Raw genomic sequence first — 17,268 nt, 5'->3', positions numbered from 1 at the left:
ATAAATGACGTAACCGACTAAACGCGCTTTTTTCTAATCTAACCAATGATCAAGTTCAAATGTATGATTGCTGCCAAATCTGCGACATAAGAGTTGAGTCACGCTTGTCTGTACATACCGAAACAAATCTGAATGAGTTTGTGTTAAAAATCAGTCCAAGAATTCGTGTCAGAAATTATCGTAACGAAAAAAAGAGTGGGTAGATAATATCAGAGACATAACTGGATAACGTGAAAATGAATAAATCTACACACTTCTGAATATCTAAATATCTTAAGTTGATATATAGTGTGAATTGTGCATGGGTTCGTTTCTTTACTTCCAGAATTGTAAAGACTGTCCCAGAAAGTATGGACGCACTTTGATTTCGCTGTAAATAATTCACAAGTGTTAAATATTCAAATTTTATTCGATATACTGATGATATTAGACTACAACAACAGAATATTATTCTCAACATTTGCTATTTAGCCATTGTAGACTAGCTGGCGCACTTTCTTGCGAACGTTCCTCATTGAATTCCGTACAGACTTCTTGGTGACAAGTTTTGACACTTCTTTCCAATCTTTTTCGAACTGTTGAATGGTTTCGGCTGCCGAGATATGTTTCCAAAAATGTGCCTTCGTTAATTCCTCAATTGATCGAAGTTGTGGGCAATTTGGTGGATTCATGTCTTTTGGGACGAAAGTGACATTTTTGGTAGTATACTATTCTACCGTTGATTTCGAGTAGTGGCAAGAAGCAAGATCTGACCAGAAGACAACAGGATCCTTGTGGCTTCGAATCATGGGTAGAAGTCGTTTTTGTAAACATTCCTTGATGTATATTTCGCTGTTCGTTGAAGCAGTAGTGATGAAGGTTTTCGAAATCTTACCGCAGCTACAAATTGGCCGAAGATCTGGGCAGTTCGGTGGGTTGATGTCCTTTTCCACGAATTGTACATTATTTTTTGACAACCACTAGAACGGAGTTGGCGTAGTGGGCTGAAACTAAATCCAGCCAGAAGAGAGTAGGAGCCTTATGCTTTCTGTACAGTGGCAACATTCTCTTCTTCAAACATTCTTCCTCGTACACCTTGGCGTTAATTGTGCCCTTCGTGAAGAAAATCGACTACCGCAAACCACAGGTACAAATTGCTTGCCAGACCAACACCTTCTGCCCAAACTTTTCCATCGCCACCGTGGTGTCAGCGTCGTCCAGGTCCTGGTACACCGATTTCGTATAATATTGCGGTCCGGGCAGCGCTCGAGAGTCTTCCTTGGCGTAGGTTTCGTCGTCGATCAGGATGCATCCGTCTTTATTCTGTAGAATCCGGTTATACAGTTTTCGCGCTCTTGTTTTGGCCTGAACTTGCTGTACCAGGGACTTTTTCGGCACCTTCTGTTTTTTGTACGTTTTTAGGGAGTTCCGAACTTTGCTCCGCTGAATCATCCCGATGCTGGTGTTGAACTGCTTGGCCAAATCCCGCGTCGACGACGATGGGTTCTTCCTGATGTACTCAACCACGTTTAAGTCCCGGCCGGGCTGGCTGGGACCCGTTTTCCTACCGGATCGGGGCAAATCCTTCGTGGAAAGGGTTTTATCCGTTTTGCAATTTCGTTGTACGTGACACCACTTTCTGAGCACCAAGTGTGCAGAATTTTTTTTCGCGTTTCCGGATCAATTCGACTCATCATTGAAACGATAAACCGTACCGAAGCCAAACGATTGCGCAGCTGTTATTGACATGTAATCAAAAATGTCACCGCAAAACACGCTGCAATAAATTAAGCCTTTTCAGAGTAATAACAGTTTGAATATTGCTAACTACTTATCGATACACTCCTTATTATTTCGATCCGTCTTCCGGTTCCGTAAATGTGCAAAAAAATTTTAAAACCAACTTTTATCATAGGTTGCTGAACTGATTTTCACTAGCAAAGATTCAAATGAAATGTCTTGCGATTCCCTACAAAATTCCTGAATTTTGTTTGGATAGGACTTCCGGTTCCGGAGTTATGTGCAAAAAATAGAAATAAGCGTACTAGTTTATTTTTTTTCGAAGATGGCGTGTTTCGTTTCTATGAAAGGGCGCCACTAGAATTAAATCCATACCATTTTCAGTTAGTACCAACCTTTAAAAGATACGTGTATAAATTTGACAGCTGTCTGATTATTAGTTTGTGAGATATTGCATTTTGAGTGAAGCTACTTTTGTTATTGTGAAAAAAATTAGAGGGTTGTATTCAAGACACGACCGAACACAATAACATTAAAAATGAAACGTCCCTAGGGTCTTCATAATAAATACAAAAATAAAGATGATAATGATGATGATACACTAAACTCCACTACACTTTAAAGTTACTTGAAAGCTCAACTTTACATACAAACAACCTAAAGATTTAAATCTGAACAAATGAAACTATTTTATTTTATAATGATAATTTTCGACAAACGTACAAACTTATTAATTCGATTTGATTTATATCGTTTATTTACCCCTAATTTTAACCTAATAATGGTCGTTCACAGGGTGGACTTATCAATTTTATAAACAGTTAATCGATCCAAGAGAATGTTGTACCAGTAATCTCAGTAATGGTGTAATTTTATTAATCCTTCAAAATCGTCGATAATCTTCGAAAAGTGTCGGTAAATAATATGGCAAAAATACAAGGAAGAAAACATGTGAAATAGTCCGCATAAAATATTTAGTTACTAACATTGATTTTCGCTTTGGCATATTAGGAATATACGGAATGGATACGCAACAAAATTCCGAAATTTGGTTCATATTGTAACTTGATGTTATTAACACATGAATGAACATTGTCATAGTTACAACGCGTGTAGCCATCAGACGCTTATTGTTTTGAAGCAAATAATAATTAAACTAAAACTGGCGGTTAACCAAATTCTACGAGGGTTCCTATTCAAACGATACTTTGAGTTTATCTTTAATACTATATGATATTGCATCTAAATGTACTGTATATGTGAGCCTGTGGAACGCATTTATACTACTAAACCGAGGAGGCCGCTTTTAGATAAGTTTCAGAATTTAATTTTGAATCTTTTGAAGCGTTTAATTCCTGGTGAGACAACAACTTGTTCAGTCACATTGTCACGTTTTGTTCGTATGGGAATGGAGATTTGAGTATGCAAACCGATCCGTTGACAAATTAAAACAATTTTAAGCTTACAATATTGAAGCTTTGGAATCATTGAAATGAGGAAAATCCGTTAACAAATCATCGAGCAAATTAGATCCGAAAAATCTATCGCCGATAATTCTAAAATGGCCTGATAGTTACCAGAGAACCAAAATAAAATACTCAATTCAATTCAAATTTTCAATGGTATGCAATTGAAATATTCAAATGACGTTGTCTCAAAAGTTTAAATTAAATGTTTTCGAATCGATTATTTGTTGAATTATATTAATCCATCAACAAATGACTGAATTATAAGCGTTCAAAATTATGACAAAAAAAAATTACGCGATTAGTTTTGCATGTTTTAAATCGATACCCAGCCTCGGGAAGCAAAGTAAGGCATTTTTAATGGCAAAATCGACCAAAAATTTGCTAAATACATGAGATATTTCAAAAGAATCGGTAACCACGGTGATTCGGTTCTTCAATAGCTAGATGATATATAAGATACTCAATGCAAAAGTGATAATCCAGCAAGTGAACGCATATACAATCCAGTCATCAGCTCACCGGACGAGCTACTTTTTTCATTCACAGTCAAACATCAACTAGGCAAAGAAATGTTTTGCAGTCTATATTTATAGATTTCTCTTCATACTACGCATAACGATGCGGTGTTTTTTATGCATGACGCAAAGCCTCCTATGCCGAACAAGAAGTTGACGTCATTTTGTACAACAGGGATTGGTGGATGAAAACATAGGTCGATTCCAACCATTTTTTCAATAGTATGCTATTGAATTACTGAAACGACGTCGCTGTAAATGTTTGAGTTAAAAGTTTCCGAATCGATTGGTTGTTAAATTATAACAATCTATCAACAAATGACCTAGTTATTAACGTTCAAAATTATGACACAAAAAGGTTACGCGACTATTTTTGAAACTTTTAATTGACACCCGGCCCCATATAGTGAAGAGTAAGGCATTTTTAATGCCAAAAATGGAAAAAAAGGAATTTCGTGTGTTGATGAAACACTACTTTTTGATGAAAAAAAGTGCCGCCGATACCAAAAAATGGCTTGATGAGTGTTATCCAGACTCTACACCGGGCGAAGCAACAATTCGTAAGTGGTTTGCAAAATTTCGATGAACGCAGTGGACGTCCAAAACAGACTGTTACCGATGAAAAAGGTGAAAAAAATCCACAAAATGATTTTCAATGACCGTAAAGTGAAGTTGATCGAGATAGCTGACACCCTACAGATATCAAAGGAACGTGTTTGACATATTATTCACGAATATTTGGATATTTTTTTTTTCATAAATACGTTTATTTCTTAAGGCAGTTTACATAAGTTTTTCTTCGCCGTAGCATCACTTTTACAAAAAATTCTTATCCTAATTTAATTCTAACATAGTCACAACGATTTGAATTTATTAAAACATATTCCTCTTATTACTTAAACATCATCTTAGGTAACTCGCCATTAATTATGAAATCTACTCGGAAATATTAATTGAACCAAACGATTAACTTCTATAAATTATAAAATAAGCTGATATTTTCAGACATTTTGTTGATAATTTCATAAACTGTTTCGAGTTTGTTTGTATCATTACATAATTTTTATTCTAATTTAGCTATTGGTTGAACTCATGGACGCAGCTGGAATCAGAACTAAGTCTTAAGAGGGGCCTTTATTAAATTGAAACTCCAATTTTCTTTATGAAATGATAAATAAGTTTCATGTATGAAAGGTCACGACAGGCAAGAATGTCTCGAACTGGGACATTGGATAGTCTACCTTGGGTACGCAAAGAATTTATTAGTTGAGATCTGACATCACGATACTCCACACATGTCCAAACGACATGATCAATATCCCGATAACCTTCTCCGCAAGCACAATGATTAGTCTCGGAGATCCCAATTCGAAGGAGATGTGCATCTAACGTGTAGTGATTGGACATGAGTCTGGACATCACACGAATGAAATCCCTACTCACATCCAGTCCCCTGAACCATGCCTTTGTCGATATTTTCGGAATAATTGAGTGCATCCACCGACCCAAATCATCTTTATCCCAAGAAGCTTGCCAGCTGGCAAGTGTTCTTTGGCGAGACGAGCTATAGAATTCGTTGAAAGCAATCGGTCTTTCATAAATTTCACCCTCAATAGCACCACGTTTGGCTAAAATATCGGCTCTTTCATTGCCAGGAATGGAGCAATGAGCCGGGACCCAGACTATAGTGATTAGATAATTATTGTTCAATATGTCGTTCAGGCGCTGTTTTATTTTGCCCAGGAAAAACGGTTCAGTCTTGCCAGTCATGTTTGAGCGACTGGCTTCAATTGCACTCAGACTATCTGTGAAGAGGAAATAATGGTTTGGAGATAATGTGACGATTACACTCAAACTATAATGAACTGCTGCTAGCTCTGCTATATAAACAGATGCAGGTTCTTGAAGCCTAAATGAGGCCGAAACATTATTGTTGAACATACCAAACCCTGTCGCTTCTTCAATTCGCGAAAATATTTGGATATGAGAAAGCTTTGTGCAAAATGGGTGCCGCGTGAGCTTACAATCGATCAAAAACAACAACGAATTGATGATTCTTAGCAGTGTTTGGAGCTGTTATATCGAAATAAAACCGATTTTTTTCGTCGATATATAACAATGGACGAAACATTGCTCCATCACTTCACTCCGGGGTCCAATCGACAGTCAGCTGAGTGTACTGCACGCGATGAACCGAACCCAAAGCGTGGAAAGACTCAACAATCGGCCGGTAAGGTTATGGCGTCTGTATTTTGGGATTCGCATGGTATAATTTTCATCGACTACCTTGAAAAGGGAAAAACCATCAACAGTGACTATTATTTAGCGTTATTAGAGCGTTTGAAGGACGAAGTTTTAAAAAAACGGCCTCATTTGAAGAAGAAAAAAGTTTTGTTTTATCAAAACAATGCACCGTGTCACAAGTCGATGAAAACCATGCTGAAATTGAACGAATTGGGCTTCGAATTGCTCCCTCATCCACCGTATTCTCCAGATTTGGCCCCCAGTGACTTTTTCCTGTTCTCAGACCTCAAGAGAATGCTCGTTGGTAAAAAATTTAGAAGCAATGAAGACCTCTTCATCGCTGAAACTGAGGCCTATTTTGGGGCAAAGGACAAATCGTACTACAAAAATGGTATCGAAAAGTTGGAAGATCGCTATAATCGCTGTATCGCCTCTGATGGCAATTATGTTGAGTAATAAAAACGAATTTTGGCAAAAAAATGTGTGTTTCTTTTAAACGATACGAACTTTTCAGCCGAACTGTTAGTAGTTGACCAAACAAAGCGATTCCGGTTATTCCTTTAAGAATCGAAAAAAATTATTTTGAAAATACCACAGTATTATATATACAGTTCGAAAAAATCTTGTGATTTCACATCTTATAAGATGCACATAACTGGAGCGTCGTATTTCACACAAATTTTCATTCAAGAACATGTAAAATTATGTGATTTGAAAATTACATGGCTTGAATTCGAACGAAATAAAAAACAAAATTCGTCTGGTATCGTTAGCAGCAACGCGACTTGAACGTTTCAGAGCTATACGGTACGTAAATTCGCATAAAAAAGATTTCAGTGTAGTTGTAAATTGTATCGTTTGTAGAATTCTGTCACCTGAAAATTTCATAATTTTTTTCTGTGTATGATTGAATGATTTATATGAGAAAGGCATCATGACACCACTAGGTGAATTAAAACAGGTTTTTATAGATAGCAAACAAAGCCGCAGTTCTTTTTAAAAAAATCGTTTCGAAAATGTTATAATCATAGGATGAAATTAAACATATTGCAAAAAATAATTGTTTATGCGTGACATAAAGCAATTGTTCGAATAATTTTGCATTAGAATAGCGAGGTCATCTAAGCGGGTAGTATTTTAAGGTGCAATATTAAAACCCCTTTAATCCGCCAATGACCGCATGTACAAACAATTGTCATTTGCACAACTGATATCGGTGTCGGTTTTCGCGTACTGGCCTTGTGCATGCCAGGCGCCAACAAAACCTCAACTCAACGCTTATCTTTTCGCAGCCATAGGAGAGCCGGTGGACGGTGCGAACATTAGACCAGCACTCAGGCACCGGCTTTACAGTAGGTTTGATTGGCTGAATAGTGATCAAAAGATGTTCTGTTTTTTAATTACCGCGTTTTATGAAAGACTAAACTAGTTTGAATAAAAAAAAGAAGAAATATCCTTTTAGCACATATCATGCAATCCATCACACACTGTCTTGTCGTTCACCGCGCGATTCCAAAGGTTTACTCATTTGTGCTCATTTGTTCTCGTCTGTTTATACTTGCAGGTGGTGATTTTCGAAGCATCAAGCGGACCACATTAGAAAACGCTGCCGGCACCGGTCGGTAGCAGCTGGATCGTGTGAATTGCGAAAAAGCAACATGCCCGGTGTTACTCGTTTCTGATTCGCCAAGTTAAAGAACACTTTGGTCGGGTGGAAACCACCGTCAACAGGAGGGTAGCGGCCGGCACGATAAGATGATGATGGCCAATTGCATCGAAACAAAAACAGGTTCTCCCGACGACAGGACAATTACTCGACCGAGTTGTTGGTTGCCGGATCGCAAGCTGAGCCGTCGTAAGTTTGATTTGTGAGTGCAGCAGTGCAGGACAACACGCGATTCAAGTTCAACAATGGCAACGGCGATGACGAGGATTACCCGTTCGGTTATAGTCGGTGATGATCAACAACACTAGCAGGGTGTAGTGTGTTCAGTGCATATTAGAGTGTGAGTTTTTTTTTTTCGTGTGTGCGTGTAGTAAACGAAGAAAAGTGAGCGTTCTAGCAGTGCCAGATTTTGTCAATCAAATAGAATTCATGATTTTTGTGTTACTGGAAAACCGAAGAAAATGAATTCCGTATTTTCTGCGTTCAAATCGGCCGGCAAGCACGATGGCAAGCAGAAGTCATCGAGCGGTAAGAAGCTGGCCCAAGATCAGCCGAACAGCTACGAGAAGCTGCGGCACATCCGCGAGATCAGCTGCAATAAAATGAATACTCTGGTGGCGCTTGATCAGGTGGAAATCAATGGTGGATTATCGCCGCCCTGCGCCACCACACCGGTACAGAGTCCCTCCAGCGAGAAGAGTTTGGACCTGGAAGATCTTGGTATAGACCAGGTGGACCGATCGATTGCAACCGCAGAAATCTCAAGCTCAGACCAGCAGCATCAACTACCTTCTATTGCTAGCACCACAGCAATAACCGCAAAGGCTGACACAACAAGTGATAGTTTAGGTGATAGTGTAGTAGTGAATAAGCCTCCATCGGGGGCAGCAGCCGCAGCCACAACCACAACAACAGCAACAGCAACAACAACGATCAACGGTGGCAGTGGTGGAGGTGCCGTTTTTGCCATACCCACCGCTCCCGCTGCTTCAACCATTCCGACCAACAACAACAACGCTAGTAGCAATCAATGGAACGTCGTCAGTGGCAGCAGTCGTTTCCACAAACCTAGGCTTAGCTTGAGCAACAGTGTCGGGCTGAGCGGTAGCAGTAGTAGTAGTAGTAACACAATGCCCTCGGTGCACGGTCGAACCGGTGGAAACGGTGCGACGGGTGGTGCTACCAGCGGACCGGGTGGGATGCCACAGAAAACCAGACTGTCAACGCACCAAAGAAATCTCAGTTTAGACTTCAGGTGAGTAACGTGACTGGTGCTCTATTTCCAATCCGATTCAGAAAATGCCAATGTACGGGAGGGAGTTCGAGTCAATTTCTTATCGTCAACCTATTCAACTACATCTCACAAATAAACCTGAACAAAACTCTATCAGAGGAGTTAACATAGATTCGAAAATTGTAACATCTTCAGCAAATTAATTACACACACACACACGAAAAGATAACATCCCTTGATAAAACTTTTAATTGTATTCGACATTCCTTGCGGTCGAAACGCCTGATTGAATTTAGTTCCAAATTTTGAACTGCACCGAACTAGGCGTGCACATATTGGGACAGGAATCGATCGAATTTGTTGCAATGTACAAACCGAATACAATATCAATTTATTATGAGTTTGTACGTTAATTTGTTGGCAGATCGGAATTCGCAGCAGTTGCAACATTGAGCTTAACACTGTAACCGTATCATCGAATACCTTACGGTCTTGGGTAGTCCATGTACAGGAAGCACAATTCACAAATAATTTATTAAACCGAAAGGTTCGCTCACTACACTATACACTGGTCGCTGTCAGTTCGGTAGGGAATTATTGTGTTGCTTCAAGCCATTTGCCAGCTTCGGCTGTAGAAAACCTGGAGTAGTTTTCATAATAATGTTTTGCTAATTGTACGAAACACGCTCTAATGGCCATTATTTATTACGCAAACGTGCAACTTCGACCGAAGTTACTAGTTTTAGTATTGTATGAATTGAATTTTTGCAGCTAACTACTCTGCGAAATCTATTCAGACTCAATTCAATTACTATGTTCATCAACATGACCCGATCGATGCTGGGTTTTGTTTAAACGATACCGTGCACTGAACACAATTCGTTACCGGTCCTGTACCCAAACCCCCTAAATGACTACTATCTGTTGACGGCCAGAAAGCCGTCACTAAGTGTCTTTCTTTTAGCACTTCAGTAAAGACCTGGCGCATCGATGCAAAAGAGTACGAATTGACGAAAATAGCATCAATTTTACGTATGCTTAGCGATTTGTGCTGAGCCATTAGGTGTCGTTGTCAGTGCAACAAGAAACTGCTAATGCATTGAGGAGTTGAAGACGAAACGTAAAAATAAGAAAACAGTCATTGCCAAGGTGGCTTGGCGGCACAAAGTCGCCGAGGCGATACCAGTTGAGTTGGCCGTCGGAAGCGGCGGCCTCCTGCATACAAACCTGTAACCGCCTCGTTTGCCCGGTCTACTCAAAGCTAGATTTCTTTGCTTCAGTTAGGTCCGAACGAGCGGCAGTAAGGTAGGATAGCATGCGAACAAAACGATGTGACGAAGTCGCATTAGAATTTTTTCATTTGCATTCAGTTACCGGAAAATATCGCAAACAATTGCCTGTTAGATACACTAATAAAGTCAACAAGTTTTTTTTTGTTTGGAAATTCCGTTCTGAGGATCATGAATAAACCTACAAAAATTATTCAAGTCTGAATAATAATTTTTTATTTTATTTTTAATCGATATTAGGACTAATGAAGAATTCGGCTAAATGTTCCTTTCGACGAAATGGCTTTCAGCGAAATGACTTTCGGCAAAAAGGATTACGGTGAAATGGCTTTCAGCGAATTGACCCTTTCGGCGAAACGGAGTCCGGCAAAATGGCATTCGGCGAAATGGTATTCGGCAAAACGGTTTTCGGCGAAATGACCCTGATCCGTCTCAAATTGTTACTTTGTTTTTCCAAAACTGATCTAGACTGTCTTTTGACAAGAGCCCAATTTTTTCAACCAATTTTATTCAATGACAAAGCCTACACAAAAGTCTTATAAATATAGTTATTTTTTAGGAGGTTAACGTATCTATTCAACCAGAAAGGAGCTTCGTCGCCGAGCACAATTTTTCAATAAAAAAAGTCTTCCAACTTAGCCAGTGCCCATTCATGATTAAATTATAGACCAAATGACGATTCATGATTAATTAATAGACCAAACTGAACAAGTTTGGCAATGACACAAAATACGATTCACGCGTTATCGGTCAAAAACAGGGTTGCCAAAAGGTACCAGTAAAAAATCACCCCCAAAGTCAGTCAAATGTTTAAATAAAAATACCGAAAAAAATACTTATCGATTCCTACACTGAAAAAAATGACTTTAATAATGTTAAATAGATTTACAAAAAAAAAACTTTTGATTTTGATAAAAATTTGTCAAAAGATAGGTAATTATGTTCTCTATCAACCGTTCATACATTGCAAGATGGACACTTTCAAGGAAAAATAAGTTTTTCTAAAAAAACCTTCTCTTGTCCAAACTGAATTTTTTTCTTCAGTGTCTTTTTATCGAAAACGAAACTGAACTGAAAATCATTATCGTCCTAGAATCCCATGAAACTCTGAATATCCCTCAAACCGCCGATGAACTGATGAAATTTAAAAAAAAAATTCATGAATTAGTGTACTAGTTGCACATTCACATTTTCCGCAGCGTGTGATATTAAAACATTCGATTGATTCACGAATCCTCTTGTCCTGTTCTCAAAATCCACATCATTGCTTAAAACAAATATTTTTATTCTATGACAGTTATTGTTTGAAAAACATTTCCATCCGCTCCCGGCAGTCGACTGCCCACATGATAATACAAAAACTAAAAACATGCGTTTCTTAAGAAACCTTGTTGTACATTTGCTTCAATTGATTTAGTTTAGTCAATGATGAATCGGTTTTAGTTGTATGTGTCTTACAGACAGTTTCCATCGTGAATAGGTTGAAATGAATAATACTTACAATGAAGGAATAAACAACACAGGTGCGTCATTTCGGATGACAGGAAACAACATGCTGCATTTTTTATAATTAAATGTTGTTCTCTTAGACACGATTGGCTCTATGAGAACTTGTATACACACCTTCAGAAGGGGCTTCAGTGGCTTATGCTTATGGAAGTTGAAAACAAAATGGCTGTCTCAGTTGCAACGTTGTAGCGGTTTATTGATGGAATTATTGCCATTTTTACACGACGTACAGAGCGCCAAATCCTTCTATTGTATCGATGATACGGAATAAGTTTAATAATAATAGAATTGATAATAATTGTTGTAATTTTGTTTCGATCATCTACAAAAGATATTTCGGATAAAACGCGTATCAAATATTAACTCTGCTAGAATGGTACATCTGTAATTAGGTGGGGTTTTAGTTCTAGTTTGTACATTTAAACATTGCCACTTCTTTCCATTTTTGAGAAATTCAAAAGAATCCAAAGCATCATTTCAACAAAGTGCAAAATCGATTTTCTTTAAGCTCATTGAAACTAAACGAGCGAAAACATCGGAATTGTGCTCCTAATTTGATGATAATGGCACCCAATCTAACCTAGTCAGATACGTTTAATTCGAATTCCGGTTCCCTAAGTAATGAACATCGAGGCCCCCTTTTTTCCTAGATTAAATCTTGCCATAACCGGTTAGTAGCTATCCCAAGTTCTAGGTTTAGTACTTTACGAAAAGTCGAAGTCAGAAAAGGTGAAAACAACCAACATTATCTTTCTCCATCCTCAGTCACCTAATCAATGATTCCCACCGGAAATTACGGACAAAAAGCGCTCTATCGTTATCTTCGAAATTAGAGCATATATTTTCTGCTGCTGCATACTTTGTCTTAACAAGTTCCGACCGGAAAGCGGGTTATGATGTTCCATTCTGTCTTCGTATTTTTCGCATGCTTCCCTAAAGAATCTTCACTCACGCAATGGCATTCCACCACCGCACGGTCGTTTCGGGTGTGGTAGGTTCCGTAACTGTATATTAAAAAAAACGATAATGATATAGCAGACGGCAGTTTTGGCAAATGGAGTGTCGAGAAAAACTGCCACTTAGGTAATTAAAACTTTGCTACATTCTGGGGTTAGTGGCATCGCACCAGTCGATGGATTTTTGATACTGAATAATCCGAACGCGATATCGGAACGTAGAAAAGTTGGTTTCATTTTAGTGTTCGATAAGATTCAATATATATTTCGTGTAATCTGAAGAAGTTTGATTCCGAGATTATTTGTAAAGGGATTGTGGTTGTATCTGAAAACTTTCCGACTGGAGTACAACATTATGTTTGACTAATTTTTTGGTTACTAAAAAAACCATTGCATTACTAACCATTAAAATAAAGAATAAACCTGCGCGGGCCACATTTTCCGCAGCGTGTCTTACTGCAACAATAATCAGATTGTCGGTTGATTTTTGTTGCAACAAATGCGTGTTTTTCATTGTAAGTTTAACGGACAATAGCAATATGTTAAATGTACACCTTGCTCACCGATTGTCAAAGCACAGAAACAGCTCTGTCGATATCAGTAACAAATTTATTCTTTACCAAATTACTAGAAAAGGAGAATGTCACTGAAAACGAAATTCCCTAAAAACATTTTAAACAGTCGTCACTCTCGGCAGCCGTCTGCTCAGAGATTGATAGGAAAAATCTAAAAATCTCTTTAGATGTCCGTTCTCTTCTAAATTTGAGGTTTATTGGAAAGAATGGTAAAATACTAACTATCCTTAACATATTCAGCTGCTTGTTACTATTTTTGCCAATCACCGATTTACCGATTCCGTAACTGCTCATTTTTCGGGATAATCTAGGCATCAATCCAAATCATAGCTTCATCATATCCACAGAAGTTCTCGTTTGATAGACCTTTTGACATCGATCCATCGGCATAAGCAATAATCAGACGGAACAGCGTTCATAGAGCACAGAGGGTGCTGTACGATCTCCCATTTCAGCGTTTTCAAGTATTTTGATCTTTGGTTATGCTGGAGAATGACTTTATCGTGTGTCAGTATCCAGTACACGGTTCAAACGCATCAATTGGGTTCAGTATCGATTCCCTGCGATGGCTTCACTTGATTTCACCATGCATAACAAAACACATGTAGCACATAAGTCATCAAATCAAGAGCATTACTTTAATACCATAAATGTTTCGTTTTTTTTCTGTCGATATGGAGACATTTCACAGTTTTCTTTTTTTGCTTCTTGTCTTTTTGTCGCCAGCTACGATGTGTATTCGAAATTTTATCACAAGCAAAGAAACGATCATTCGACGCCCCTTGTTTTCAAGTGGTACGAATTTCACGTCTTCTTTTCTCTATTACCACGTAAAAACCAGTATTCGTGAAACGTTGAAACCACTCGTGGCACGTTCTTTCGTTAGAAACATCCCCGCCTATCGCAATCTTAAGCATTGGATTAATTTCAGCGATATTTTTCTTGGAATTGGAAAAAATTAGTAAATCAACACTCAATAAAAATAAAAAATCTTACTTAGGAGTCGTCGTCTTTTCCTAAGTTAGTGAAGCAGCGACATTTTCTTTGACTGTGAAAGCGAACTGTTGAACCCAAGTCTGGCGGGCCGATTGTTATATACCATTCGAATCACTGTCGATATTGCAAAATGTCTGAATGTGTGTGTGCCAAATAATATCACTCAATTTTCTCAAAGATGACTGAATCGATTTTCTCAAACTTGGATTCAATTGAAAGGTCTTATAGTCTCATACAGGGTTCCAGAATTTCATCTGGATCGTACCTCCGGTTCTGGAATTACAGGGCGATATATGAAAAATAATGCCACACACTCTTTTAGGAGATTGCTGAAACGATTTTCACCATCTTAGATTCAAATATAAAGTTAGGAATTAGAGGGTGAATAGTGTAAAAATTTCAGTTCAAATAGTTTTTATCAAATTAAATAAACTCACTTCACTTATACCACACCGATTCCATAAGTATCGAAAATAGAGATTAAAACTTTGAAACGGAGCTTGACTTCGATGTCTCAAAAAAAGGCAAAACCGAGTTTCATAAGCTTGGCTTCAAATAAAACGTGTCAGAATCCCATATGAGACTGTTAAATATTATTCGGATCCTATTTCCGACTCCGGTATTATAGGAACTTGGGTGTTTGAAATTTCAAAACTAGGTTTAAAATGACTATTCGTACAACGTGAAAACTTTCCGAAACTGCATTAGTATTTCTAATACTAGCATTAGAGACCACCCGTGTGTTGCTACTCCGTTATTGATCAAAATTAATTAAGCTTGCAAAATGTTTTTCTGAAACAACTTGCTTGGGAATAGCACGTAGTTTCACATTGTGTAAACTGCATTGATTCCGGCATGCTGATCAATACCGACACCGGCTACGTCCGAACGCTAAGCAATCTCTGGGCAGACGACTGCCGAATATAACGACTGTTCAATTTTTTTTTGGGAATTTTCCCTCCATTGTTCAGTTAAATTATTCCACACAGTTTGAAAGGGAAACAATTCACTATCTTGTAGTTAGCTAGTTTAGATTTGCGACGGAAGAATGAGATTAGATTAGAGTCGATCAAAAACATTTTAATAGTTTTTGCATGTCATAACGGATCTAGGCAGCATTGAGACTTCGTTTTCTACTTGAGAAGAAAGGGTTGTTAGTTCAATGCATGTTGCTACTAGAAACCGAGGAACCCTCTGCATTTCCACATGCATCACAGGAAGAGGTTAATTGTTAGTAAATTTTCGTATGATATTATCATGTGTTGATTGTTCTGGGTAGCCGACTGCCGAGAATACTTTGCAGTTTTATCGTGTTTTGTTTTGTTAATATATGCTTCTTACTAAATTATGAAATTCCTTCCGTAAGCCGGCTGTCGGGAGGTTCGCTAACAATTCATACATTTAATTCAATGCGATTTGTTTTTTTATTTATCCTTTCACGACCATAAGATGTCCAGGTTGAAATATGTCAGTACAACACAATATTTTAACTATTGTGGATGTAAAGTAAGAGAATATCACCAGAAAAACATAGCAGGGTGCATAATTTTCCTATAATTTCATGGGAAATATTTTTCTCTTTAATCCTTGGAAATAAATAAACGAAGAGTTGTGTTTATTATATCGTAATTTGATTTGTTGTTTCAATTGCTTTAATTGTTAGTTATGGTATTCTACGAAACGATTTCGTGTACTTGTTTAGCACAAGTGGACGTTGTACATAACACATTTATTATGTGTTCTATTTTCTATACGCTATTTTCCACAAACTTTTTAGTGCAATAAATATTGACAGCTCTTTTTTTTATTCGTTCAGAAACAGATTTATCGCCTTGAAAATCTGTTTTTTTACCATTAAGTAAAAAACACGTCGATTTAATAATAATTGAAGAATCGATAACGAATTTTATAGAAGGAAAAAAATATTTCCCCATGAGCGTTAAGGGGTTGAGATAGCCGTAAAAATGACAAGATATCACTCGATCACCATCAGTCGAACAACAACGCCTTACGCGATTCGAAATAATATCGATATCTGCTCCCTAACCAAAATAGTAAAATACCAAATGGAAATCCTCCTCGCAGTCTAAACTATATTTTCATACGTCCTCGTTAAGTTCGGTCGCATCTTATATTTAGAGTTTAACCCAAACAAAAATAGATCCATTGATCAAACGTTCCCCGAATAATCGACGGAGTTTTGTCTAAAATATGTTTCAATGTGACTGAAAGAAAGAGAGTCAGTTATAGTTTTGATTTTACCCACCCGTTATAGTTTACACATAGTCCAAAATCATGATTTCATATTCATGAAAATCCTTCCAATCACGACATCTATCTTCTATATTTAAATAATTATCATTTACAAATTATTGCTACTTAATTCTAACAAATATTCTATCGTAGCTATGCTTCTAATTACAAGTTGAAAATAAGTTTTTTCAACGCTGCGAAACCATTATGAACACATAAGCGTATCGTTGCCGCGAATTGTCGTATCGGCACCATAGATATAACTAGATTGTAACATACAATTTAAGTATTGATTCAGATGATTATTGATTGATTGCGGCAACAGGTGTCACTGGGAGTGAATGGAACACAAATATTACTTTCTTTTAAATAGGTTCTTTGAAAAATAAAAAATTACTAAATATCCATTCCATCGATGCACTACAGAAAAACTGAAGATGTGCAACATGTGGGTCAGAGTCATAACGAATATTACTGTAGCCTACATGGATAATTTTCGAGTGTTCAGAAGGTTGGTTGATATCATGAATTGTTTTTAATGTTACTATAAACAAAGTTTTTTTGAAGGGGCATTGAAAATCATTCAACCGGAATTGGATTTCACTCGACAGTTTGAAGTTCGTGGTAAAATTTGTGCATCGCATTATTTTGTAATTTCAAATAACATGCCATTTTGTTTTATGGTTGGGAAAGTTTCTTTAATTTATCAAATATTTACATACAAATGGTAACAAATTTACTCTATATAAGTTATTTTCATGTTGCATAAATATCAGTTATTCTAGATTCGTTGCGACGAAACGACAACTAATTTGTAACTAAATTTTAACTAATCTCCAATAT

The 17,268-nt window shown here is 37.5% G+C and overlaps 1 protein-coding gene across 1 annotated transcript in view; it reads left to right on the top strand.

The window, feature by feature from the left end:
- Window positions 1-17,268, top strand: part of LOC131438503 (phosphatidylinositol 4-kinase beta) — a 251,023-nt gene that overhangs the window by 157,446 nt on the left and 76,309 nt on the right. Inside the window, exon 2 of the mRNA XM_058608582.1 lies at window positions 7,512-8,868. Coding sequence (XP_058464565.1) covers window positions 8,075-8,868 — 794 coding nt within the window. The 5' untranslated portion in view covers window positions 7,512-8,074. The remainder of the gene's footprint in view (window positions 1-7,511; window positions 8,869-17,268) is intronic.

This window comes from Malaya genurostris, chromosome 3 (assembly GCF_030247185.1).
Source record: "Malaya genurostris strain Urasoe2022 chromosome 3, Malgen_1.1, whole genome shotgun sequence".
Lineage (NCBI taxonomy): Eukaryota > Metazoa > Arthropoda > Insecta > Diptera > Culicidae > Malaya > Malaya genurostris.
This window is presented reverse-complemented; position numbering and strand designations above follow the sequence as displayed.